General features: G+C 50.7%; 1 protein-coding gene across 1 annotated transcript; it reads right to left on the bottom strand.

Annotated features, from left to right (window-relative positions):
• Nucleotides 1–1,655: 1,655 nt before the first annotated feature.
• Nucleotides 1,656–26,068, bottom strand: serinc4 (serine incorporator 4). The gene is made up of 12 exons (XM_078532392.1): nucleotides 25,802–26,068; nucleotides 23,652–23,819; nucleotides 22,081–22,259; nucleotides 20,910–20,989; nucleotides 14,521–14,614; nucleotides 12,273–12,484; nucleotides 9,607–9,702; nucleotides 8,243–8,369; nucleotides 7,374–7,446; nucleotides 6,918–6,954; nucleotides 5,744–5,888; nucleotides 1,656–4,264 (listed from the first exon to the last, which is right to left on the bottom strand). Exons 1-12 carry the CDS (start codon nucleotides 25,826–25,828, stop codon nucleotides 4,099–4,101), a joined length of 1,404 nt encoding a protein of 467 aa, XP_078388518.1. The 5' UTR covers nucleotides 25,829–26,068; the 3' UTR covers nucleotides 1,656–4,098.
• Nucleotides 26,069–27,896: the final 1,828 nt, after the last annotated feature.

Raw genomic sequence — 27,896 nt, 5'->3', positions numbered from 1 at the left:
AACAGGAGGAGGCCATTCAGCCCCTCAAACCTGTTACATGAGAACAGGAGGAGGCCATTCAGCCCCTCAAACCTGTTACACGAGAACAGGGGGCTATTCAGTCCCTCGAACCTGTTACACAGGAACCAGAGCAGGCCATTCAGCTCTTTGAGTCAGTTCTACTACAATCATGGCTTTCTATTCTGTATTTTTAAGTGTGGTTGGTAAGGTCAGTCGAAGGTCACAGGCATTCTATTTCCTGTTTCAGTTGGCTCCTTGTGTTCCCTTGTATTTGTGCTCTTGAAGCTTGATACTGAGGTTTGATGGGGAGGGAATGTTTCCTACGTTTACAGTTCTCAAGTAGTCAATAACCTGCTTTCCCTCCTCACCAAATGGTGATTATTTTATCAACCCCATTCCCTCCCCCAGGAAGAAGATAAAGAGTCCAGATGTGGAAGGGGAGCCAGAGGGTGAGCACATAGGGTAGAACTTCATCCAAAACCAGGGCAACGGAACCAAACACATGATTATAAGAAATGACTGCATTTATGTAGTGCCTTCACATCCTTATGACGGCACGATTTCTTTCACAGTTACACCTCTCCGCCACTGCTTTTAACACCAACCTCTTTGACCAAGATCTTGGCCACCTTCCCTAACATCGCCACCTGTGGATCAGTGTCAACTTTCGTTTACACTCCTGTGAAGCACCTTTGGACATTTTACTATGTCAAAGGTGTTATGTAAATGCAGGTTGTTGCTGTTGTTGTTGTTGTTCCCGGCCAATGAACCCCTTCCCCTGTTATACAGGCAAGTCCAACAACCAGTTTACTCACAGGAATGAGATACACGGCCAATTCATGTATTTTTGGTAATGTAGATTTAGTGGGGCTCCCCCAACAGTTAACTCCCTTGAATATCAATGAGGCACAACGGCACCAACACCCAACAGCCCAGCACTCCCTCAGCGCTGCACCAGAGGGTCAGGTGTGATCTCGGGCTTGTGTCTCTGGATGGAGATATTGAACCCACAGTGTCCGGAGTCAGAGGTGGGAGCGTGAGCATTGAGCTAAACTTACTTCAGCACATCAGATTCTCCAGATTAGGTGGATGTGGGGTGCAGTGCATTGTTACCCGATGCGGGCATACTGACCTAACACGGTGTTTAAACAAGGTGCCGGGCTTGGTTTGGCAGCAAGTAGGGGTTTGGATCAGTACAATTCCTTCGACAGCCCTGGGTGCATGAGATGGGCTGAATGGCCCATCATTATTCCTCCCAGATGTCCCTGCCCTCTTTCCTGGTGGTACTCACTCAGCCCTGGTTTGTGGGTGCCAGCCAACAACAGACTTTGCGTCTCAGTCTGGGCGACGAATGACAGCAAACTATTTGACAGCGGGGTGCTTCACAGCTGAGGTCGCTCCTGACCATATCAGACAAACTGGCCAGCAAAGCTCACTGAGAGGATGGTGGGCGTGGGAACCTTGGCTGAATCAGACCCTCTTTAATCCTGTGAGACATAATGCCAGCAGTAATAATGCCAGCGCTGACAGTCCTATCATGCCAACTAAGGTGAATACTGAGGGAACTGAGTGGGAAGCTATTGGCCTGGATAGCTCCACTCCATATCGGCAGTCAATTTACCTACTGAGGCACTCAGGTGTTTGGAGGGCTTCCTTATATTTTCGCTGATTATAAATCATACCCCATCCCTCCACCCCCGATGACCCTCCGCCACCATCAAATGGCACATTCCACAGTACAGCCGGTGGTTATAGAATTAGATTTTGCAGCAGTGGGTTGTGTAGGGCCAGAATAGGGCAGAAAGAATAATGGTCATTGTCCAATCAGGTTTTACCAGTTTCAAGTGGACGAGTTTAATTGTAGCAGAGGCCACAGTGGAAGCAGACGCGACCTGATTTGTTAAAGTGTCCTGAGTCAACCTCAAGTGCACGGGGTCAGCCACCAGTGTCCAGGCCCAATCATCAGTGCCCAGGGTCAACCATCAGTGCGTGGGGTCAACCATCAGAGTGTGGGGTCAACCACCAGTGTCTGAGGTCAACCACCACAAGGGATCAACTGCCAGTGCGTGGGGTCAATTTCCAGTGTCTGGGGTCAATTGCCAGTGTGCAGGGTCAATTGCCAGTGTGTGGAGTCAATTGCCAGTGTGTGGGGGTCAATTGCCAGTGTGTGGAGTCAATTGCCAGTGTGTGGGGGTCAATTGCCAGTGTGTGGGGTCAAGTTCCAGTGTCTGGGGTCAATTGCCAATGTGCAGGGTCAATTGCCAGTGTGTGGGGTCAACTTCCAGTGTGTGGGGTCAATTGCCAGTGTGTGGGGTCAATTGCCAGTGTGTGGGGTCAATTGCCAGTGTGTGGGGTCAATTGCCAGTGTGTGGGGGTCAATTGCCAGTGTGTGGGGTCAATTGCCAGTGTGTGGGGTCAATTGCCAGTGTGCGGGGTCAATTGCCAGTGTGCGGGGTCAATTGCCAGTGGGCGGGGTCAATTGCCAGTGTGCAGTGTCAATTGTCAGTGTGCAGTGTCAATGACCAGTGTGCAGGGTCAATTGCCAGTGTGCAGGGTCAATTGCCAGTGTGCGGGGTCAATTGCCAGTGTGCAGTGTCAATTGTCAGTGTGCAGTGTCAATTACCAGTGTGTGGGGTCAATTACCAGTGTGTGGGGTCAATTACCAGTGTGCAGTGTCAATTGCCAGTGTGCAGGGTCAATTGCCAGTGTGCGGGGTCAATTGCCAGTGTGCGGGGTTAATTACCAGTGCATACTCAGGAAATGACACCACTATAAAATAGAACAAATCTGATAAAGAAACAAATTTGGCAAATGTAAATATCTTATGAACCCACCTATTTGTATCTCAGTTTGGGTTAAGTGAGGAAGACAACATTGACTCGAGGAGGGGAGCAGAGGCAATCACAGCTCCAACAACCAGAGCCCAAACCAAATGAGGTGAACTAAACCAAAGCTGATGGGCAGTTTTATTGAACATTACATTGACCTCGCCTGGATAGTGTGTCCGGATCTCTCTGCTCTCCTGAAAGACACTGAATTCTCTGGCTTCTCCGAGAAACAGCACAGCTTGGCCAGAGATCTCCCATCACACAGTCTCTAGATCTCTAACGTTGAATGATTGCTCTTCTCTTTCCCTGTATTTGTAATCTCGTACCGGGATTCTGTACACGTCAGAATCCAAACAGCTGGATCTTGTGATGCGTTAGGAAGCGATGGGGATTGTCCAGGACGATCAGCTCCGCAGTGAATGTTTCAGAAAAAATCCCAACTCTGACACTGTGAACATCAAAACGTCCCATTGTTGTCTTTACTTGTTGCCCTGAGGAGGAGCCTGTACCTTCATAGCACAAGAGGCACAGAAGGAGGCCATTCAGCCCATCATATCTGTGCTGGCCCTTTGAAAGAGCGACCCAGTTAATCCCACTCCCCTGCTCTGTCTCCAGGGCGCTGCAAGTTTTTTTCCTTTGAGTGTTTATCCATTTCCCTTTTGAAAGTTCCGATTGAATCTGCTTTCACCAGCCTTTCAGGCAGGGCCTATTCGCTGGGCAAAAAGATGTTTCCTCGTGTCGCCTTCACCTTAAACCTGTGCCCTCTGGTGACCACCTCTCCTGCCCAGTGTAAACAGTTTCTCCTTATCTACTCCGTAAAAACCCTTCCTCTTGGTTGTTTGTACAGGTTGTTCAGTTGCTTCACAGGGTACAAAGGGTTAACACACACACCCCACCCCACAGGGAGTCACATGGAAGCCAGACCAGGTAACAGGGGGACAGTTTCTCTTCCCCAAAGGACGTTAATCGGCTGCCTGGGTTTCCTCTTGAGACAATCCAGCTCAGAGATCATCAGGATTTGTTCAATTTGATCACACGGTTTGTCCTGGTGGGATTTGAGCTCCCTGAGTTTTTCGGCCAATACCAGAGTCACGAGACCATCGCAGCCTTTCTATTGGAGGTTCAGCTGTTCTAAAGGTTCATTTCCAAACTGCCTCTCTGGGTCACATGCTGTACCCCCGCGTCTTAGTTTGCAAAAGGAATCGGCGCCCAATAATTAGAAGATTCCGTCTGCTGCTAAAACACTCGCGTTCCCAATCCCGGTGGGTGGCTAGTTCGCGTGGACCACACGTCGCCGCTCACTGTCTAAACAGCATGGCGGGGCCAAGAGGATCACCAGGTACAGCAGCAGGCATAGCCAGCAGGAGCAGCTCTTCACCCAGAATGTCGACCAGCTCCCCTGTGAAAACACCGTCTCCAGGGTCGCAGATTCATAGCTGAAATATTAACCGAGGAACGGAGAGAGGGAGAGAGAGAGAGAGAGTGAGACATAGGAACACAGAGAGAGAGAGATAAATCAAGAGAGAAGAACAGAGAAAGAAAGCGAAACAGAGAGCAGAGAGAGACAGAGGGAGAGAGAGAGAGAGAGGGAGAACGAGAGAGAGACAGAGGGAGAGAGAGATAGAGAGAGGGAGAGAGTGAGAAAAAGGGAGAGAGAGAGAGACAGAGGGGCAGGGAGAGAGAGAGGCAGGGGGAGATAGAGACAGAAAGGGAAAGAGGGAGAGGCAGATAGAGGGAGAGAGAGTGAGAGTGAGACAGAGGCAAAGAGACACAGAGAAACACAGGGAGAGATAAATCAAGAGAGAAAAACAGAGAAAGCGAAACAGCAGAGAGAGAGACAGAGGAAGGGAGAGACAAATAGATAGAGACAGATAGGGAGACAGAGAAAGAGAAACAGAGAGGAAGAGAAAGGGAAAGAAAAACAGAGAGATAGACAAAGAAAGAGAAAAACAGAGACACAGATGGAGAGAGTGCGAGACAGGGAGAGAGCGAGACATAGAGAGCGAGACAGGGAGAGAGCGAGACAGGGAGAGAGCGAGACAGGGAGAAAGTGAGACAGAGAGACAGAGAGAGAGAGAGTATTAACAACAGTGAAACAAGCTATCGAGGAAATCAAAAATACTCTATAGACTGTTTAGTAATGTTCTGAGGTACTGATCTGGTCTTTCAGTGCTTAGTTTACACATTAAAAATGAGCCCAATAGTCCATCCAGGAGAACCACACCAAGACGACACCACAGGAACTGCCCAAGTGCGCTGAACTGGTGTTAATGCTCCACATGAACTTCATCCCAAACCTACTTTCATCTAACTTCATCTCCTATCCCTTTCTCCCTCACGTCTTTATCCAGCTTCCACCTAAAATGTCTCTACCCTATTCCCCTCAACCCCTCCGTATGGTATTGAGTTCCACATTCTCACCCCTCTCTGAGGGAGTTTCTCCTGAATTCCTGATTGGATTTATTAATGACTGTCTCATGTTGATGGTGCTAATCCTGGATTCCCCCATAATGGTGTTGTCTTGTGTATCAGAACCACAGACACTTGCCGCACTGACGGTTAAGACTGAGCTGACCTTTTGCTGCAACATTCCCTCCCTCTCTGGTGAAGGCACTGACTCCCGCTGCTACAGTCCCACTGTCTGATCCCTCCCCTCATTGCCCCAGTATCTCTCCCAAGTGTCTAGACTTTATGGATACAGACAGGCTATTTTGACCTTGTCCCAACACAATTCTTAGGCCCAGACACACACACACCGGACAGCAGCTGTGTCCTTAACCCAGGGCACCGCGGACGAGTGCAGAGCCCGCTAGAGGTGGCTCAGGCCAGCTAACAGGGTGGCCCAGCACTCCAAGAGGTGAGGCCTCAGTGGCCCCTTCAACACTTTGACCGAACTGTTCCCAGACTCAACTTACTTGAACCAGTTGGTCAATGTCATCATGACATAAAGCGAGGCCAGAAAGAATACAAAGTGGAAGGAGGAGTAACTGTACGTGACTTGCTCTCTCTCGTTGTGTATCACTTTCTGTCCACCGGTCATCTCCACTTCATTCCTGGGCACTGCGGGTCACACCAAAATCAAATGATTCCAAGTATTTAGGGGAGGGAAAACATATTAAACTCTGGTCATCAGTGCAGAGAATCCAACTTTCTGCAACACACAACACTTAAAAAACAATTCTAGTCCATATCACACAGGATCTTCAGCAAGTGCCTCCCAGTGAGAGTCAGCACCTTCAGGAACTGTCCCCCAGTGAGAGTCAGCACCTTCAGGAACTGTCCCCCAGTGAGACTCAGCACCTTCAGGAACTGTCCCCCAGTGAGAGTCAGCACCTTCAGGAACTGTCCCCCAGTGAGAGTCAGCACCTTCAGGAACTGTCCCCCAGTGAGAGTCAGCACCTTCAGGAACTGCCCCCCAGTGAGAGTCAGCACCTTCAGGAACTGTCCCCCAGTGAGAGTCAGCACCTTCAGGAACTGTCCCCCAGTGAGAGTCAGCACCTTCAGGAACTGTCCCCCAGTGAGAGTCAGCACCTTCAGGAACTGTCCCCCCCAGTGAGAGTCAGCACCTTCAGGAACTGTCCCCCAGTGAGAGTCAGCACCTTCAGGAACTGTCCCCCAGTGAGAGTCAGCACCTTCAGGAACTGTCCCCCAGTGAGACTCAGCACCTTCAGGAACTGTCCCCCAGTGAGAGTCAGCACCTTCAGGAACTGTCCCCCAGTGAGAGTCAGCACCTTCAGGAACTATCCCCCAGTGAGAGTCAGCACCTTCAGGAACTGCCCCCCAGTGAGAGTCAGCACCTTCAGGAACTGTCCCCCAGTGAGAGTCAGCACCTTCAGGAACTGTCCCCCAGTGAGAGTCAGCACCTTCAGGAACTGTCCCCCAGTGAGAGTCAGCACCTTCAGGAACTGTCCCCCAGTGAGAGTCAGCACCTTCAGGAACTGTCCCCCAGTGAGAGTCAGCACCTTCAGGAACTGTCCCCCAGTGAGAGTCAGCACCTTCAGGAACTATCCCCCAGGGAGAGTCAGCCATTGTATCGGGTGTGGGGCGGGGGGGAGGGGGTGGGGGATTGATTTAATTTCTGTCACTCACCTTCCTCATCGAGGCCGCAGAAACAACAAGACGCTTTCTGTAACAGACAAGAGCGAAATCGTCACTGGGTGTAACCGATGAAAGGGGGAAGGGGAAAGGATCAGTCAAGGGAATGGGAATACAGGAGGGATAAAATAAGGAAAGCAGGTTGGAGAAGAGAGGAATATTATGGGAATGAACTGAAAACCAGAGTTTGAAAATTTCTAGAACTATAAACAGTAAACATTTGGAAACTGAGATTGATAGATTCTTGTTGGGTAAAGGGTTAACCAAGCGGGGTAGATAGAGTTAAGATACAGATCAGCCATGATCTAAGTGAATGATGGAACAGGCTCGAGGGGCAGGATGGGATCCAGAGAAGTTGAGTGATGGAGAAAGGAATGATCGCTGATGAAGTTCAGTGAGGGCCAGAGGCTGGAATGAGGCAGGATTAACAATGAGAGAGGAATCACTAACCTTGAACTCATATCTGTAAACACGGAGCATCCATGATGGTCCAAACACCTTGGCCAGGTAAGAAGCTTCGTTACTACCCAGGGGGCATTGGGAGAATGAGAGACAGCCAATCAGATGGATTGAAAGGAGGGTAATGATTGGACAACTATCACAGAACAATCGCATTGACAGCAATCACAATATTGAAAAAGCACTCCGCTCTGCCTCTCACCATTTTACCCACACACACAAAATGGTTCAAGGTTACACAACACACGGTGCAAATATGAAGTTGGAGGTCACCTTATTTCCTCACTCACCTTTTTATTTACTGAATAGAAATGAAGCTGGGTCCTCAGTGAAGCACATGCGGGTGAATGATTGACGTTGGTGGTCACCGGGTTCCAGTTTCGCCAACTGGCAGCAGCTGTACCCCTACAGCTCAGCATTTCACTCTGACCCCAGCCAGGCTAAACTTTCAGCCCCATCCCAGCGACAACCCCATGAGCTCCCTAACTGCCCCTTGAGAAGGTGGTGGTGAGCTGCCTTCTTGAACCGCTGCAGTCCCTGTGGTGTAGGTACACCCACAGTGCGGTTAGGGAGGGAGTTCCAGGATTTTGACCCAGCGACAGTGAAGGAACGGCGATATATTTCCAAGTCAGGATGGTGAGTGACTTGGAGGGGAACTTCCAGGTGGTGGTGTTCCCATGTGTCTGCTGCTCTTGTCCTTCTAGATGGTAGTGGTCGTTGGTTTGGAAGGTGCTGTCTAAGGAGCCTTGGTGAATTCTTATAGATGGTACACAGTGCTGATACTGTGTGTTGGTGATGGAGGGGGTGAATTTTAAAGAGAGACTGTGGGTTTTGATCGATTCATTACCAAAAAGACTTACCAAGCAAACAGGACGCAGCAATACATGATGGCAGCTCCAATGATCGCAATCATCTTTCCCTCTTCCTGAGCCCCATCGTCACTGACACTTGGGAAACAGATACTCATGTTCTGACCCTGATATTCCACTGAGAAAATGGAAGAATGATTACTCTGCTTTATCACAAAAACATGTTCGAAACGATCTGACTGGTGACCCACTGTGTGTCATACCCATTTTAGCACAGGATTCAAACCCCACATCAGAGACTTGAGCACAGACTCCGGGCTGTGATGAGGGAGGGTTACAGTGTCGGAGGTGCCATCTTTTAGATAGGGTGTTAAACTGACACTCTGTCTGCCCTTACAGGTGCATGTCACATACTCCATGATACTATATTGAAGAACAACAGAGTCTCCTGGTTAAAAATCACTCCCCCAACCCATCCGCATGCCCCACCCCTTCCCCATGCCCCACCCCTTCCCCATGCTTATCCCCTTCCCCATGCCCCGCCCCTTCCCCATGCCCCGCCCCTTCCCCGTGCCCCACCCCTTCCCCGTGCCCCGCCCCTTCCCCATGCCCCGCCCCTTCCCCATGCCCCACCCCTTCCCCATGCTCCACCCCATCCCCAGCTCCACCCCTTCCCCATGCTCCACCCCTTCCCCATGCCCCACCCCTCCCCATGCCCCACCCCTTCCCCATGCTCCACCCCTTCCCCATGCCCCACCCCACCCCATGCCCCACCCCTTCCCCATGCTCCACCCCTTCCCCATGCTCCACCCTTTCCCAATGCCCCGCCCCTTCCCCCATGCTCCACCCCTACTCCATGCTCCACCCCTTCCCCATGCCCCGCCCCTTCCCCCATGCACCATCCCCTTTCCTGAGAGTTTTGGGACAGGGAACTGCAATTCTGATTCTACAATGAACATACTGGACGACCAATGGTGCGAGGGTGGGGGTGGGGCAGTTGGAGGCAGGAGGTCACGTGGTGAAGTACTGACCAGTCACCCTGTGCCAGCCGCGGACTGGGTGGCTGGGGGAGGCTGCGGTGCTGATGTGCTTTTCCTGGCTTCCAGAGCGAGGGTGAGGCCCCTTGACTTGGCGCCGTTGGTGCTGTCGTCTTTCTCTCCCCACCCCGCTGAGGGGAGTTTGGGGCCTGCACTTGGCACCAGCCCACAGCGGCCACACTAACAACACAAGCTGAGGGTTCAGCGAGGGAGGGAGGGTGGAGACAGCACGGGTTGTGCCACATGAGGTGAAGCGCCTGTTGGACTGAGCTCGGACCGAGACTATCAAGGAGCGCAGAGACCTGGTGTGTCATCGACAGGCGGGACTGGGTGTCCTCACGTAGCCTGGGGTCAGCTGGAGTGTGGTTGCGCACTGACCTGTCTCTGGTGGGCGGCTGGAGATTGCGGAGAAGGTCAGGTACATGACGTAGCAGCTGATGATGGAGGATTGAAGCAAACTGCTGTGTGTCTGCCCTGAAATCAAAGGACAAACATTCACCACATCTTCAGAAGAGAAAGAGTCTGGGAAATGCCACTTACCCTGTTTAATATTAATTCCCAGCTCCCCTCTCTATTCCTGAGATGTCAACTGTCCCCCCGGGGATGAGTAGCACAGACACCGACCCTTCTCCCACCTCACTCTAGTCTCTGTGAATTGGGAGGGTTGACAGGACATCACAGCTGACCACAGTCCTGCCTTCATCCTTAGTCCAAACACAACACTCGCACATCATGAGAGATCGGATACACAATTATTTGGACAGCCAAGGGCTGATTAAGGATAGTCAGCATGGCTTTGTGCGTGGTAGGTCGTGTTTAACGAACCTTGTAGAGTTTTTCGAGGAGGTTACCAAGAAAGTAGATGAAGGAAAGGCTGTGGATGTTGTCTACATGGACTTTAGTAAGGCCTTTGACAAGGTCCCACATGGGAGGTTAGTTCAGAAGGTTCAGACACTTGGTATCCATGGAGAGGTTGTAAACTGGATTCGAAATTGGCTGTGTTGGGAGAAGACAGAGAGTGGTAGTGGATGATTGCTTCTCAGACTGGAGGTCTGTGACTAGTGGTGTGCCTCAGGGATCTGTACTGGGACCATTGTTGTTTGTTGTCTATATCAATGATTTGGATGATAATGTGGTGAATTGGATCAGCAAGTTTGCTGATGACACTAAGATTGGAGGCGTTGTGGACAGCGAGGAAGGCTTTCAAAGCTTGCAGAGAGATCTGGACCAACTGGAAAAATGGGCCAGAAAATGGCAGATGGAATTTAATGCGGAAAAGTGTGAGGTGTTACATTTTGGAAGGACAAACCAAGGTAGGACATACACAGTAAATGGTAGGGTACTGAGGAGTGTGGAGGAACAAAGGGATCTGGGAGTTCAGATACATAATTCCCTGAAAGTGGCGTCACAGATAGACAGGGTTGTAAAGAAAGCCTTTGGCACACTGGCCTTCATAAATCAAAGTATTGAGTATAGGAGTTGGGATGTTATGGTGAGGTTGTATAAGACATTGGTGAGGCCAACTTTGGAGTATTGTGTGCAGTTCTAGTCGCCTAACTACAGGAAGGATATCAGTAAGATTGAGAGAGTGCAGAGAAGATTTACTAGGATGTTGCCGGGCCTTAAGGAGTTGAGTTACAGGGAAAGATTAAACAGGTTAGGACTTTATTCCTTGGAGCGTAGAAGAATGAGGGGAGATTTGATAGAAGTTTACAAAATTGTGAGGGGTATAGACAGAGTAGATTCGAGTAGGCTCTTTCCACTTAGATTAGGAGAGATAAACACGAGAGGACATGGCTTTAGGGTGAAAGGGGAAAGGTTTAGGGGGAACATTAGGGGGAACTTCTTCACTCAGAGAGTGGTGAGAGTGTGGAACGAGCTACCATCTGACGTGGTAAATGCGGGCTCACTCTTAAGTTTTAAGAATAAATTGGATAGATACATGGATGGGAGAGGTCTGGAGGGTTATGGACTGGGTACAGGTCAATGGGACTAGCGGAATAATATTTCGGCACAGACTAGAAGGGCCAAATGGCCTGTTTTCTGTGCTGTAGTGTCCTATGGTTCTATCAGCACTCACACAGGACACACTCACACAGGAAACACTCACACAGGAAACACTCACACAGGATACACTCACACAGGGTACACTCACACAGGGTACACTCACACAGGATACACTCACACAGGACACACTCACACAGGATACAGTCACACAGGACACACTCACACAGGAAACACTCACACAGGATACACTCACACAGGACACACTCACAGGAAACACTCACACAGGACACACTCACAGGAAACACTCACACAGGACACATTCACACAGGATACACTCACACAGGATACACTCACACAGGATACACTCCACACAGGATACACTCACAGGAAACACTCACACAGGAAACACTCACACAGGATACACTCCACACAGGATACACTCACACAGGAAACACTCACAGGAAACACTCACACAGGAAACACACACAGGACACACTCACACAGGATACACTCCACACAGGATACACTCACACAGGAAACACACACAGGACACACTCACACAGGATACACTCCACACAGGATACACTCCACACAGGAAACACTCACACAGGAAACACTCACACAGGATACACTCACAGGAAACACTCACACAGGAAACACACACAGGACATACTCACAGGAAACACTCACACAGGAAACACTCACACTCATATGCATTTTTCAGCTAGACTCACACTGCTTTCTTTTCTCTGTCGTCCCTCCACCATTGGCGGCCGTGCCTTCAGCTGCCTGGGCCCTGAGCCCTGGAATTCCCTTCCTAAACCTCTCCACCTCTCCATCTCTCTCTCTCTCTCTCTCCTACTTTAAGACGTTCCTTAAAACCTGCCTATCTGAGTCGGCCACTTGTCACTTGTCCTAGTATCTCCTTAATGGGCTCGATGTCAAACTGCGTTTGATAAGATTCCTGTGAATTGCCTTGGGACGTTTCACCCTGCTGAAGGTCTGATCTAAATCTAAGTTGTTGTGGTGTTACTCACTCTGCTGCACACATTGGCTTCTGGATAAGAAAGAGACTATAAAGCAGAGGCTGATGTTTAGGATCAGGAGAGCTTTGTTAATGAGACATCCAGCCGGGTGGGTGTAGAACTTGTACATCAGGGAGAAAGCAGTCACAGCCAGGAAGTAGAAAATCAGGGTAACAGTCAGTACAGCAACACTCCAACACTTCCCATCCGCAGCTCCCATCATCCTGTTGGAGAGACACAAACCACTGAATGGGAGCCACAAGTGATCAATAACGTCTCAAACAATCTCATCCATCCAGGCTCCATCTCAATCTTCCTTTCAATTTTCTCCCCTGCTAAACATGAGATTGATACGGAGAGAAGAGACCATTCAGCCCATCGCAGTCCATCATCCAGAAGCACCAAACGCCCAGGGCAGGTAACACACGGGGTTAGATACAGAGTAAAGCTCCCTCTACACTGTCCCCATCAAACACTCCCAGGGCAGGTACAGCACGGGGTTAGATACAGAGTAAAACTCCCTCTACACTGTCCCCATCAAACACTCCCAGGGCAGGTACAGCACGAGGTTAGATACAGAGTAAAGCTCCCTCTACACTGTCCCCATCAAACACTCCCAGGACAGATACAGCACGGGGTTAGATACAGAGTAAAGCTCCCTCTACACTGTCCCCATCAAACACTCCCAGGACAGGTACAGCACAGGGTTAGATACAGAGTAAAGCTCCCTCTACACTGTCCCCATCAAACACTCCCAGGGCAGGTACAGCACAGGGTTAGATACAGAGTAAAGCTCCCTCTACACTGTCCCCATCAAACACTCCCAGGGCAGGTACAGCACGGGGTTAGATACAGAGTAAAACTCCCTCTACACTGTCCCCATCAAACACTCCCAGGGCAGGTACAGCACGAGGTTAGATACAGAGTAAAGCTCCCTCTACACTGTCCGCATCAAACACTCCCAGGACAGGTACAGCACGGGGTTAGATACAGAGTAAAGCTCCCTCTGCACTGTCCCCATCAAACACTCCCAGGGCAGGTACAGCACGGGGTTAGATACAGAGTAAAGCTCCCTCTACACTGTCCCCATCAAACACTCCCAGGACAGGTACAGCACGGGGTTAGATACAGAGTAAAGCTCCCTCTGCACTGTCCCCATCAAACACTCCCAGGGCAGGTACAGCACGGGGTTAGATACAGAGTAAAGCTCCCTCTACACTGTCCCCATCAAACACTCCCAGGACAGGTACAGCACGGGGTTAGATACAGAGTAGAGCTCCCTCTGCACTGTCCCCATCAAACACTCCCAGGACAGGTACAGCACGGGGTTAGATACAGAGTAAAGTTCCCTCTACATTGTCCCCATCAAACACTCCCAGGACAGGTACAGCATGGGGTTAGATACAGAGTAAAGTTCCCTCTACACTGTTCCCATCAAACACTCCCAGGACAGGTACAGAATGGGGTTAGATACAGAGTAAAGCTCCCTCTACACTGTCCCCATCAAACACTCCCAGGACAGGTACAGCACGGGGTTAGATACAGAGTAAAGCTCCCTCTACACTGTCCCCATCAAACACTCCCAGGACAGGTACAGCACAGGGTTAGATACAGAGTAAAGCTCCCTCTACGCTGTCCCCATCAAACACTCCCAGGACAGGTACAGCACGGGGTTAGATACAGAGTAAAGCTTCCTCTACACTGTCCCCATCAAACACTCCCAGGGCAGGTACAGCACGGAGTTAGATACAGAGTAAAGCTCCCTCTACACTGTCCCCATCAAACACTCCCAGGGCAGGTACAGCACGGAGTTAGATACAGAGTAAATCTCCCAGACAGCATCACAATGAAGTTAAATGCTGTGAACTATCTGTATCCTCTGTGCTCCTCAGGCCTTTTCCCAGTTTTAATTGTTCCACCATTGCTGCCTGAGCCCCAAGATCTGGAATTCTCTCCCTAAACCTCTCTGCTCTGAGCCTTTGTTTAAAGTGTTCCGAAAAAGCTACCTCTTTAACTCAACCTTTGGTCAGCTCTCCTCACATCGCCACCATGTGGCTCGATGTCAGGTTGTTGTTCAACAATTGCTTCCCTGAACCCCCCGGAGATGTTTAATCTCTGCCGATGAATTCCAGTTCTCGATGTTGCTGACCTTCACTCGCGGTCAGGGTCACTGCCTGGTGACGGAGTATTTCCCCCTCATCCTGAACAATCGGGAAAGGGTCACAGGGACATTCGACATTAACCTGAGCAATGAACTCACCAGTTCTTGTTCCAGAAGTGTGCAAAAACAGTGATGAGGGAGAGCTGCATCAGGATAAAGAGAAGTGCTCCTGTCACACCAATGTAACGCCAAACTGCACAGCACAGCGACAGATCCACAGAGAAACATCGCACAGGAGGAGAGAGAAAAGGGTGACATTAGTGAGAGAAGGATGAAGATCTGCAGATGGGGATTGTTAAACTAAAATAGGCTGAAGTTTATCACCTTCTACCATCCTGCCAGTCACATGATTCAGTGGAGTTGTTGACTAATCACAGGGATCAATCTCAGTCAGTGAGTCTGCAACAGACCCAGACACGAGGTGAGGAAAAAACCCCCAGTGCTGGAGAGATTTGGGAACCAGAGGCCCAAAACCACCTGTTCCTTCTGAGCACGTTACACTCCCCACAGATCATGTCCCAGATTATTCCGGATCCCAAAATGTAATTTCATGAAAGGACTGCATCTGGTTAATTGGAATTTGAATGAATCAATCCAGACTCCTTCCACCATCTCCCCAGGGAAACCTGTTCCATAGATTGACCAGTCACTCATGCTGCTCCTGCCGACTGGTTACCTCTCCCACCACTGCCCGGGGTCTCACACTGACCCCCATCCACCAGGGTCTCACACTGACCCCCATCCACCAGGGTCTCACACTGACCCCCCACACCACCCGCCCCCGGGTCTCACACTGACCCCCATCCACCAGGGTCTCACACTGACTCCCCACACCACCCGCCCCCGGGTCTCACACTGACCCCCCCCCGGGTCTCACACTGACCCCCCCCCACTGCCCGGGGTCTCACACTGACCCCCACCCGGCCCGGGGTCAGACTGAGCCGCCCCTCCCCCAGACGGGGTCTCACAGACCCCGACCCCCTCCTGTTTGCTAAAGATAAGTTCAGTCGCTGAATTTACCGTCTGTAATTATCAAAACAGGCCCAAGTTTGATTCTGGTCTGTCCAAGTTAACACAGGAACAGGGAGAGGCCATTCAGCCCCTCAAACCTGTTACACAGGAACAGGGGGAGGCCATTCAGCCCCTCAAACCTGTTACACAGGAACAGGGGGAGGCCATTCAGCCCCTCAAACCTGTTACACGGGAACAGGAGGAGGCCATTCAGCCCGTCGAACCTGTTACACAGGAACAGGAAGAGGCCATTCAGCCCCTCGAACCTGTTACACAGGAACAGGGAGAGGCCATTCAGCCACAATGAAGAGTTTCCTAGCTTCCCTCCCGAATGAGCTGGCTCTGATTTGAAAGCTGTGTCACCCCATCCTGCGATAGAGATGAAATTCTCTCTATCAACCCTGTCCATTCCTTTCACCCTTTAACTGTTCACATTCCGGGGAATATAAGCCCAGTTTGTGGAATCTCTCCACAGGATCTAACTCTTGGGGTCCTGGTCACATTCTGGTGAATCTGCTCCACACTTTAAGGCCAGTACATAAGGACCGAACCCCGGAATTGTACAAAGGGCTCCAGATGTGCTCTAATCAGGTCCTTGCATCTCCTTTATGTTCCAACCCTCGAATATACCGGCTGACACTCCATTTGCCTTTTTGATTTTGTACCTGACCCACTGCCATTTAGTGACCAGTGAACATGGATCCTGAAACCTCTTTGTATAGTCGCCATTCCGAGCTTTTCCCGCGTCAAATATTCACATCTCTCCCTTTTTTTTGGTATCAGCTGAACAATCTCACACCTCCTCACACTGAAATGCATCTGCCACAGTTTTACCCACACGCCTAATCTATTAACATCTCTTTGCAATCTTATGCTCCCATCTACGCTGCTGACTTGACCAGTAAGCGTGTTATTGGTGTGTTTGGATATGGTTGTTTATCGTGTTATCAAAGTCATTAATAGATTTAGTGAATATCTGAGGCCCCAGCACAGATCCTGGTGAACACACAAGTCACAATCTTGAGTATTGCTGGACTCAGAACTGGGGCAAGTGTCGCCCAGGGTCCCTGTGAAAGCACATGGGCCACTGGAACTCTGTTTGGTTTGTGGTGGAATAGCAGACACCTCTCACCATCCAGGCTTAATGGTAAAAGCCAGTCCCTGGAGTCAGGGCGAGGCAGTGCCCATGGTAACTACGCGTTTACTAAAGCCAGCACCTTAAGAGAGGAGGAGAGAAACGCAGGACACACGAGCAATATCTTATCCCTCTACCAGCTGACGCGATGCACCCCCTGGTCGCAGGGCCACGGTAACGTGAAACGTCCCCACATTCCCTCCGGCCGCGCTGGTAAAACACCAGTGACTTCCTGACTCTCCCGATAAGATGCACATTCCTCGGTTATCCTTCCACAGAAAACACTCAGCCTCCACAGTGACCTACACCTTATCTCCGGAGCAGAATAAATCCTTGAGCTGCGATGGGGCAGGTGGGTTGGGCAGTACAGAAGGGTACTGATTTATCTGGTCTCAGCGACGTGCGACCTGTGATACTCTGGTGGGGGTGAGGGGGTTGGGTGGGGTGGGGGGGGGGGGGGGGGTGGTGGGGAGGGCAGCATCTTTAGGTGAGAGGAAGGGACAAGGGGTTTGGAGGCAAATTGGCTGTGACTGTGGTGCTTTCCTGCCATCTGGTGGTCGTCAGTTGACAATACAGCAGCTTCAAAATCCAATATAACATTTTTCACAGCACAGAAGTACACTGTTCAGCCTGATCAGTCCTTGCCAGGGTTTATGCTGCACATTAACCTTCTCCTACACATATAAAATACATGTGGCACCTATAGATAAAAACCACACAAAAAACCGCGCTTCTTTAATCAATTACTTTTCATCCCTGCTCTGTCCTGTCCATAAAGCGAGGAGAAATTAGCACAAAAACAGCCAGCAATTCTCAGGTGAGATTAAGGGCAACAAAACAGAATGGAACGAGATTACACAGGCTGGAAGGAAAGTGAATGTAGAATCATAGATTACAGCACAGAAGGAGGCCATTCGGCCTGCCATGTCTATGCTGGCTTTCTGAAGGAGCAATTGACCTAGTGCTACTGCCCAGTCTTCTCCCTGTAACCCTGCACATTCTTCCTTTACAGATAACAATCCAATTCTTTCCCGAACGTCTCAATTGAACCTGCCTCCACCACACTCCCAGGCCCTAACCACTCACTGCGTGGAACACTTTTTCCACTATCGCTTCTTTTGCCAGTTACCTTAAATCTGTGTCCCTCTCGTTCTCGATCCTTCCGCCGATAGGAACAGTTTCTCCATTTCCACTCTGCCCAGACCCCCTCACGATTTTGAACACCTCTATCAAATCTCCTCTCAACATTCCCTTCTGCATGGACAACAGTCCCGACTTCTCCAGCCTATCTAGGTAGCTGAAGTTCCTCATCCCTGGAACCATTCTCGTGAATCTTTTCTGCACTCTCTCCAAAGCCTTCACATCTTTCCTAAAATGTGGTGCCCAGAACTGGATGCAATACTCCAGCTGAGGCTGAACCAGTGATTTATATAAGCTCAACATAACCTCCCTGCTCTTGTACCCTATGCCCCTATTAATAAAGCCCAGGATACTGTAGGCTTTATTAACTACTTTCTCAACCTGCCACCTTCAATGATTTATTCACATATACCCCCAGGCCCCTCTGCTCCTGCATCCCCTTTATTTTATACTGTCTCTCCACATTCTCTTCTACCAAAATGAATCACTTCACACTTCTCTGCATTGAATTTCATCTGCCACTTGTCCACCCACCCCACCAACTTGTCTATGTCCTTTTGAGGTTCTGCACTCTCCTCCTCACAGCTCACAATATTTCAAAGTTTGTAGCGCCTGCAAATTGTGCTGCGTACACCAAGGTGTTCATCATTAATATGTATCAGAAAGAGCAAGGGTCCTGGGAAAGACCCCTGGAAAACACCAGGACAAACCTTCCTCCAGTCTGAAAAACACCCATTAACCATTTATATAATAAAATAAAAGCAAAAAACTGCGGATGCTGGAAATCTAGAACAAAAACAAAAATACCTGGAAAAACTCAGCAGGTCTGACAGCATCTGCGGAGAGGAACACAGTTAACGTTTCGAGTCCGTACGACCCTTCATCAGTTCTGCTGAAGAGTCATACGGACTCGAAACGTTAACTGTGTTCCTCTCTGCAGATGCTGTCAGGCCTGCTGAGTTTTTCCAGGTATTTTTGTTTTTGTTCATTAACCATCGCTCTCTGTTTCCTGTCAATTTTGTATCCGTGTTGCTCCTATCCCTTTTATTTTTCTAATTTTTCTCACAAGTCTGTTGTGCATCACTGTCTCAAATGCCTTTTGGAAGTCCAGGTACACCACATCAACCGCATTGCCCTCATCAACCCTCTCTGTTATCCCTTCAAACAAATTCCAGCAAATTAGTTAAACATAAACAAACTCAGGCTGGTTTTCCTGAACCCACATTTTCCAAAGTGACGATTACATTTTTCCTGGATTATTGTTTCTAGGATCTTCCCCACCACTGGAGTTAAACTGACCGGCCTCTAGTTACTGGGCTTTTCTGTGCACCCTTCATGAACAAGGGTGTAACGTTTGCAATTGTCCAGTCCTCTGGCCCAGGGAAGATGGAAGAATTATGACCAGCGCCTCCACAATTTCCACTCTCACGTCCCTTGGATACATCTCATCCGGCCCTGGTGCCTTATCATCTTTAAATACAGACAGGCTATCCAATACCCCCTCCTTATCAATTCTAAATCTTTCAAGTGTCTTGAGCTAGCAACTCTTTCACCACAACCTGCGCAGCATCTTTACCTTGGTAAAGAGTGAGGCAGAGAGATACACAGAGATTGGACAAGGTTAGGGGAGGTGACTATTGGGTAGACCATTGAACAGCTATTGCATAAGACCATGAACATAAGAAATAGGAGCGAGATTAGACCATTCAGCCCATCGAGGCTGTTCCGCCATTCAATATGATCAGGGCTGATCTTCAGCTTTGACTCCACTTTCCTGCCCACTCCCCATATCCCTCGGTTCCCTGAGACCAAAAATCTGTCTATCCCGGCCTGAAATACACTCAACGATGGAGCAGCCACAACCCTCTGGGGTAGTGAATTCCAAAGAATCACAACCCTTTGAGTGAAGAGCCAATACAGACTCAATGGGCTGAATGGCCTCTTTCTGTGCTGTACTAGTCTATGGCTTGTGCTAACTGTTGGGGGAGGAGGGGAGATGTGGGGGAGGAGGGGTGAGGTGGGGGGAGGAGGGGGAATTTGGGGGAGGGGAGGGGGATGTTGGCGAGGGGAGGGGGAGGAGGGGGTGTGGGGGTGTGGGGGAAGGAGGGGGTGGACGGGGAGGGGAGGGGAATGCAGAGGAGGGGAGGGGGGTGTGGGTGAGGGGGGAGGGGAATGCGGAGGAGGGTAGGGGGATGTGGGGGAGGGGAGGGGGAGGAGGATGAGGGAGAGGGGAATGCGGACGAGGGTAGGGGGATGTGGGGGAGGGGGAGGAGGGGAGGGGGAGGGGTATGCGGGGGAGGGAGAGGAGGGGAGAGGGAGGGGGTGCGGGGGAGGGGGATGTGGGGGAGAGGAGGGGGATGCGGAGGAGGGGAGGGGTATGTGGGTGAGGGGATGGGTATGTGGGGGAGGGGCGGGGAATGCGGAGGAGGGGAGGGGGATGTGGGGGAGGAGAGGGGGAGGAGGATGAGGGGGAGGAGGGGGAATGTGGGAGAGGAGGGGGAATGTGGGGGAGTGGAGGGGGATGCGGAGGAGGGGAGGGGAGGGGGATATTGGTGAGGGGAGGGGGAGGAGGGGGATATGGGGGAGGGGGAGGAGGGGAGGGGGATGCGGGGGAGGGGAGGGGGATGTGGGGGAGGGGAGGGGGATGTGGGTGAGTGGAGGGGGATGCGGAGGAGGGGAGGGGAATGTGGGGGAGGGGAGGAGGGGGATGTGGGGGAGGGGGATGGGAGGGGGATATGGGTGAGGGGAGGGGGAGGAGGGGGATGTGGGGGAGGGGAGGGGGATGTGGGGGTGGGGAGGGGGATATGGGGGAGGGGCGGGGGAGGGGGATGCGGAGGAGGAGGGGGATGTGGAGGGGGAGGAGGGGGATGTGGAGGAGGAGGGGAGGAGGGGGATGTGGAGGAGGAGGGGGATGTGGAGGAGGGGGATGTGGGGGAGGGGGATGTGGGGGAGGGGAGGGGGATATGGGGGAGGGGTAGGGGAGGGGGATGCGGAGGAGGGGAGGGGGAGGAGGGGGAGGAGGATGAGGGGGAGGAGGGGAATATGGAGGAGGGGGATGCGGGGGAGGGGAGGGGGATGTGGGGGAGGGAGATGTGGGGGAGGGGAGGGGGAGGAGGGGGAGGAGGATGAGGGGGAGGAGGGGGGTGTGGAGGAGGAGAATGATGAGGGAGTTGTTAGGTTCTCGCTTTGTGAGTTTACTCACCGTGCAGGAAGGATTCATCTGGAATAAAAAATGCTGCAGCAGAAATCGCGACTAGAATCAGGAACTTCAAAAACCAGAACCTGTAACAGAGTCAGAGAGAGAGAGAGAGAGTGAGAAACAGGGACAGAGCAGCAGGTCCGGAGCACAGTACGATCCATATTCACTGACCCATAGGCACCAGGAACAGGTGCCAGACAGAAATCTCCAAACAGGGACTGGAAACCCAGACTGAGAAATACATCAGCTTTCCGGCCTTTGGCACCGGTGACCCTGTCGCTGAAATTTAATCAGCAGGTCAGTGTGGCCATATTGACCGGTCAGTGTGGCTGTATTGACCGGTCAGTGTGGCCGTATTGATCGGTCAGTGAGTGTGTGGATCGGTCAGTGAGTGTGCGGATCGGTCAGTGTGGCTGTATTGACTGGTCAGTGTGGCCGTATTGACAGGTCAGTGAGTGTGTGGATCGGTCAGTGAGTGTGTGGATCGGTCAGTGTGGCTGTATTGACCGGTCAGTGTGGCCGTATTGATCGGACAGTGAGTGTGTGGATCGGTCAGTGTGGCCATATTGACCGGTCAGTGAGTGTGTGGATCGGTCAGTGTGGCCGTATTGACCGGTCAATGTGGCTGTATTGACCGGTCAGTGAGTGTGTGGATCGGTCAGTGTGGCCGTATTGACAGGTCAGTGAGTGTGCGGATCGGTCAGTGTGGCCGTATTGACAGGTCAGTGAGTGTGTGGATCGGTCAGTGAGTGTGCGGATCAGTCAGTGTGGCTGTATTGACCGGTCAGTGTGGCCGTATTGATCGGTCAGTGAGTGTGTGGATCGGTCAGTGTGGCCGTATTGATCGGTCAGTGAGTGTGCGGATCGGTCAGTGAGTGTGTGGATTGGTCAGTGAGTGTGTGGATTGGTCAGTGAGTGTGTGGATCAGTCAGTGAGTGTGTGGATCGGTCAGTGAGTGTGCGGATCGGTCAGTGTGTGTGTGGATCGGTCAGTGTGTGTGTGGATCGGTCAGTGAGTGTGTGGATCGGTCAGTGAGTATGTAATGATTGGTCAGTGAGTGTGCAATGATTGGTTGCTGAATGAGCAATGATTGGTCAGTTGTATTTTATTTACTCCTGGTTCAGAGGGCAAACTCTCTATCTCTCACAGACACTGATCTTGTTAGTCCAGTTACCCATTGTGGATCAGAGCCCTGAAATCCCTGCTGGACTTGACGTTGAAGAGAAACAGACAGAGTAACAGGTAGAAGCAGGCAGTCCCGAAAGAGACCCTGTAGACAGCCGAGTATCCGATTAACATGTCACAGTCAGAGCCAGGCTGAAGCTGCTCACAGAACACCCGGAAGAAAGGCACCTGGAAGAGAAAAGGGAAGGTTCAAACCCTTTGTGTACAGACGAGATACCAGGCCAGGCCGGCTGAACCGAACCCAACCAGAATCAATAACTATCAGTTCACAGTCTCCTGAACCAGCATTGTTACTTAGAAAACATATCAGAGTGAAGAGAGGCCATTCAGCCCATCTTCCTGATCCTCCCACAGCCCCATGTACACTCTCCCCTATCACTGACTCTACCCACCCATTTAATCCCCTCCCACAGCCCCATGTATACTCTCCCCTATCACTGACTCTACCCACCCATTTAATCCCCTCCCACAGCCCCATGTACACTCTCCCCTATCACTGACTCTATCCACCCATTTAATCCCCTCCCACAGCCCCATGTACACTCTCCCCTATCACTGACTCTACCCACCCATTTAATCCCCTCCCACAGCCCCATGTACACCCTCCCCTATCACTGACTCTACCCACCCATTTAATCTCCTCCCACAGCCCCATGTACACTCTCCCCTATCACTGACTCTACCCACCCATTTAATCCCCTCCCACAGCCCCATGTACACTCTCCCCTATCACTGACTCTACCCACCCATTTAATCCCCTCCCACAGCCCCATGTACACCCTCCCCTATCACTGACTCTACCACCCATTCACTCCCCTCCCACAGCCCCATGTACACCCTCCCCTATCACTGACTCTACCCACCCATTTAATCCCCTCCCACAGCCCCATGTACACTCTCCCCTATCACTGACTCTACCCACCCATTTAATCCCCTCCCACAGCCCCATGTACACTCTCCCCTATCACTGACTCTACCCACCCATTTAATCCCCTCCCACAGCCCCATGTACACTCTCCCCTATCACTGACTCTACCCATCCATTTAATCCCCTCCCACAGCCCCATGTACATTCTCCCCTATCACTGACTCTACCCACCCATTTAATCCCCTCCCACAGCCCCATGTACACTCTCCCCTATCACTGACTCTACCCACCCATTTAACCATCTCCCACAGCCCCATGTACACTCTCCCCTATCACTGACTCTACCCACCCATTTAATCCCCTCCCACAGCCCCATGTACACTCTCCCCCTATCACTGACTCTACCCACCCATTTAATCCCCTCCCACAGCCCCATGTACACTCTCCCCTATCACTGACTCTACCCACCCATTTAATCCCCTCCCACAGCCCCACGTACACTCTCCCCCAATGATGGAACAATCGAAATTGAGGATATGCAAAAGGCTAGAATTGGAGGAGTGCAGATATCTTGGAGGGTTGTAGGGCTGGAGGGGTTTCCAGGAATAGGTAAGGCTGGGGAGAGATACTGATGGACAAGGTAGATGGTAAGCTTTAGTGAGGCATTCGAGGAGTCCAGAGTTTGTACTTACAGTCTCCCTGACAGACTCAGCGACTGTTCTGGAGAGCATGAGGCAGCAGCCTGTGGAGCTGACAATGTGATACAAGGTGTACATCATCCGGGTCCCAGACGATACTTTAATGCCTGGGAGGAAGGGGCAGCACAGAGAGCACGGAGAGGGTCCACAGCAGCAACATATCTGTGACAGGAAGAAAGGAGACAGCTCAATACACAATACAACAGGCTATAATTAACCAGGAAACATGCTACCTGGAATGGACAGCCTACACTGCACTCTCCACAGATGTTATTACACATTTATCTCAGCGAAGCTGTTCTTGATCAAAATTAGCACTGTCAGAATGGGAGAGTGGAACACTTTCCACTTCAGGTAGACACTGACCCCATCAAACACTCCCAGGACAGGTACAGCACGGGGTTAGATACAGAGTAAAGCTCCCTCTACACTGTCCCCATCAAACACTCCCAGGGCAGGTACAGCACGGGGTTAGATACAGAGTAAAGCTCCCTCTACACTGTCCCCGTCAAACACTCCCAGGGCAGGTACAGCACGGGGTTAGATACAGAGTAAAGCTCCCTCTACACTGTCCCCGTCAAACACTCCCAGGACAGGTACAGCACGGGGTTAGATACAGAGTAAAGCTCCCTTTACACTGTCCCCATCAAACACTCCCAGGGCAGGTACAGCACGGGGTTAGATACAGGGTAAAGCTGTCCCACCAGTGAGAGTCAGCATCTTCAGCACTGACCCTGTGACAGTGCAGCACTCCCTCAGTACTGATCTTCCAGCAATGCAGTGCTGTCTTGGTACCGCCCCACAGTGTGATACTGAATCTCACAGACCATGGCCCTGCCCCTGTCAATTGGGCCAGTACACATGGCCTCACCCCCGAACATTCGGGAGATTCAGCCTGGATTCCCATTCATGTGCCGTGTCTAATCAGGCCGGCTGGAATGCTTGATGAAGGTTTCAGGTGAAGTTGTGCTTCACTTGCACCTCCTTCAATTTAGTCTACTGCATTCACTGCTCTCAATGTGGTTTCCTCTACATTGGAGAGACCAAACGCAGACTGGGTGACCGCTTTGCGGAACATCTTCGCTAAGTCCACAAGCATGACCCAGACCTCCCTGTCGCTTGCCATTTTAACACTCCACCCTGCTCTCATGCCCACATGTCCGTCCTTGGCCTGCTGCATTGTTCCAGTGAAGCTCAATGCAAACTGGAGGAACAGCACCTCATCTTCCGGCACTTTACAGCCTTCCGGACTTAACATTGAGTTCAACAACTTCAGACCATGAACTCTCTCCTCTATCTTTATCCCATTTTAAATCCAATCTTTAAAAATTTATATATATTTTGTCCTTTTTTATTTTTTTTTACCCAACCACCACCACTGCCCCCAACAGGAGCGTCTGTCACTTTGTTTCTGTTATGCCTTCACAGAGCGTTGACCCATGTCCTGCTATTTACACATTCTGCTACCTTACCTTTATGCCACTATCAGCACCTTCTTCAGTCTTTAAAACTACCATTAACACTCCCTTTGTCCTGTGTCTATGACATCAATTTCTCCTGAGCTCCCACCTGTCCCTGATCTTCCATTTTGCTCCACCCCGTCATAAACAGTCTAAAATCCATCACACTTCTACTTCTCTTTAGCTCTGAAGAGTCACACGGACTCAAAACATTAACTCTGTCTCTCTCGCCACGGACGCTGCCAGACCCCCTGAGCTTTTCCAGCATTTTCGGTTTTTATTTCAGATTTCCAGCATCTGCAGTATTTTGCTTTTATTCTATGGGAAGGTTGATGGCCATGGCTGCCTCAGGACTGGCTGGTTCTGAAGGAACTATGCGTACATGTGTACGTGTCCCTTTCTCCATGTTAGCTTTAATTTTCACCATTTGTCTGAACCTTCCTCATTCAATGTTCCCCTCTCCTACCCGGGCTACGTCTTGACTCATTGCATGGAAACCTAGACTCATCCCTGACTCTAATCCACTCTTTTTGAAGACTGTGACCCTGTTCACATCCATCGATCTTCTCAGCCTCCTATCGTCCACTGCCACTTTTCCACTGTCCGCTCCCTCCAACCTTGGTGTTGTCCCACACTGGGGCTGCTGAGACAAACCATCAGTTCCTCTCCAAGCCCGCCATTTACCTGTGCTCGAACACAGTGCTCACACATTCCCCCGCAGTTTGGAGAGCTCCGAGATCAGGGCACGCACAAGTCGAATGCACCCCGAGTTAGTCCTTGGCTCCTTTGTGATAGGCTGTGAAGCCGTGGGAAACCCAACACCATGCTGCAGTGAAGCACAACAAGAATCATAAAAGCTGCTAAAATTAAGACTCCCAACTCCAATAATGAGCAGCAACTCCCGGTGAAAACAGTTTTGCAGGTTTCTGCTCGGTGAGGATGAGATGTGGACAGACCCTGATCTCCCAGTTGGAATGTCAAACCGTGTTGAAGCAGCATTAAAAAAAGAGATTAACTAAATCCTTTTGAGGCTCTTTAAACCTGCTTATTGTATCAAAATAGAACTTGGGACAAACACTTTAAAACCTTCAGGACAGCAATGACCTGTAGGTTGTTTAATAGACGCTGCAAGGAAGAAATCGATTGTGAAATCACATTCTTCTCCCAGAGCCCTCACTTGCCTCATGAGGAGATGTAGCCATGTTCCAGCTCCTGCTTCCCCAGTCTGTCCACATCCCACCAGGCGCTGGGCGCAACTCGCCAAATGGAGGGGAATCTTTCAGGGTAACTGCATTTTAAAACCACACTGGGTCCCATCTATTACCAGACAAGGCAATCTCTCTTTTTTTAAAAAAAAATTCATTCTCAGAATGTGTACATCACTGGCGAGACCAACATTCATTGCCCATCCCTAATTGCCCCTTGTGAAGGTGGTGGTGAGCTGCCTTCTTGAGCCGCTGCAGTCCATGTGGTGTAGGTACACGCACAGTGCTGTTAGGGAGGATTTTGACCCAGCGACAGTGAAGGAACGGCGATATATTTCCAAGTCAGGGTGGTGAGTGGCTTGGGTGGAGGGGGACTTGCAGGTGGTGGTGTTCCCATTCCCAGGAGTGCCAGCCATGCCTCAGTTGCTAGCGCTCTCACCTCTGCGTTGCAACATTTTGGGTTCAAATCCCACTCCAGGGCTTGAACACAAAGATCAAATTGACACTGAAGTGCAGTACTGAAGGAATGCTGCACCATCAGGGGTGTCACCTTTTGGATGAGACATTATACCTGCTTGGTGAGTGTAAAAGGTCACAGGGCACTATTTTGCAGAACAGGAGGAGAGTTCTCCTCAGTGTCCTGGTCAATATTTATCCTTCAATCAACATCACATAAAAGGGATTATTTCATCATTCACATTGCTGCTTGTAAAAGTTTGCTCAGCACATGTTGGCTGCCACATTTCCTACATTACAACAGTGACTACACTTTCGAAAGTACTCCATTGGCTATGACGTGCTTCGAGATGTCCGATGGTTATAGAAAACATTATATCAATGGAATATTTTGGTATAGGTCATGGGTTTGGAAGGTGCTGTCGAAGGAGCCTTGGTGAATTCCTGCAGTGCATCTTGTAGATGGTACACACTGCTGCTACTGTGCGTTGGTGGTGGAGGGAGTGAATGTTTGTGGATGGGATGCCAATCAAGCGTGTTGCTTTGTCCTGGACGGTGTCAAGCTTCTTGAGTGTTGTGGAAGCTGCACTCATCCAGGCAAATGGAGAGGATTCCAACACACTCCTGACTTGTGCCTTGTAGATGGTTGTCAGGCTTTGGGGAGTCAGGCGGTGAGTTGCTTGTTGCAGAATTCCCAGCCTCTGACCTGCTCTTGTAGCCACAGTATTTATATGGCTGATCCAGTTCAGCTTCTGATCAATTGTAACCCCCCCGCCCCCCCCAGGATGTTGATAGTGGAGAATTCGGCGATAGTAATGCTGTTGAACGTCAGGGGGCGATAGTTGGATTCTCTCTTGTTGGAGATGGTCATTGCCTGGCACCTGTGTAGCGTGAATGTTACTTGCTACTTATCAGCCCAAGCCTGCAGGTTGTTCAGGCAATGCTGCATGTGGGAATGGACTGCTCCAGTATCTGTGGAGTTGCAAATGATATGCACACATCAGTATAACTGTGCAGATGGTGGGATCCATTTATGATTTTGAATACATGGTCCGTGCACTGCCCCTCTATTATAGGATGGAGTTAAGGACCCATTAGACAGGGGTCCATTTATAACT

The sequence above is a fragment of the Cetorhinus maximus genome, chromosome 30, assembly GCF_964194155.1.
Source record: "Cetorhinus maximus chromosome 30, sCetMax3.hap1.1, whole genome shotgun sequence".
NCBI lineage: Eukaryota > Metazoa > Chordata > Chondrichthyes > Lamniformes > Cetorhinidae > Cetorhinus > Cetorhinus maximus.
The sequence above is the reverse complement of the archived record's forward strand: the minus strand, read 5'-3'. Positions and strand labels throughout refer to the sequence as shown.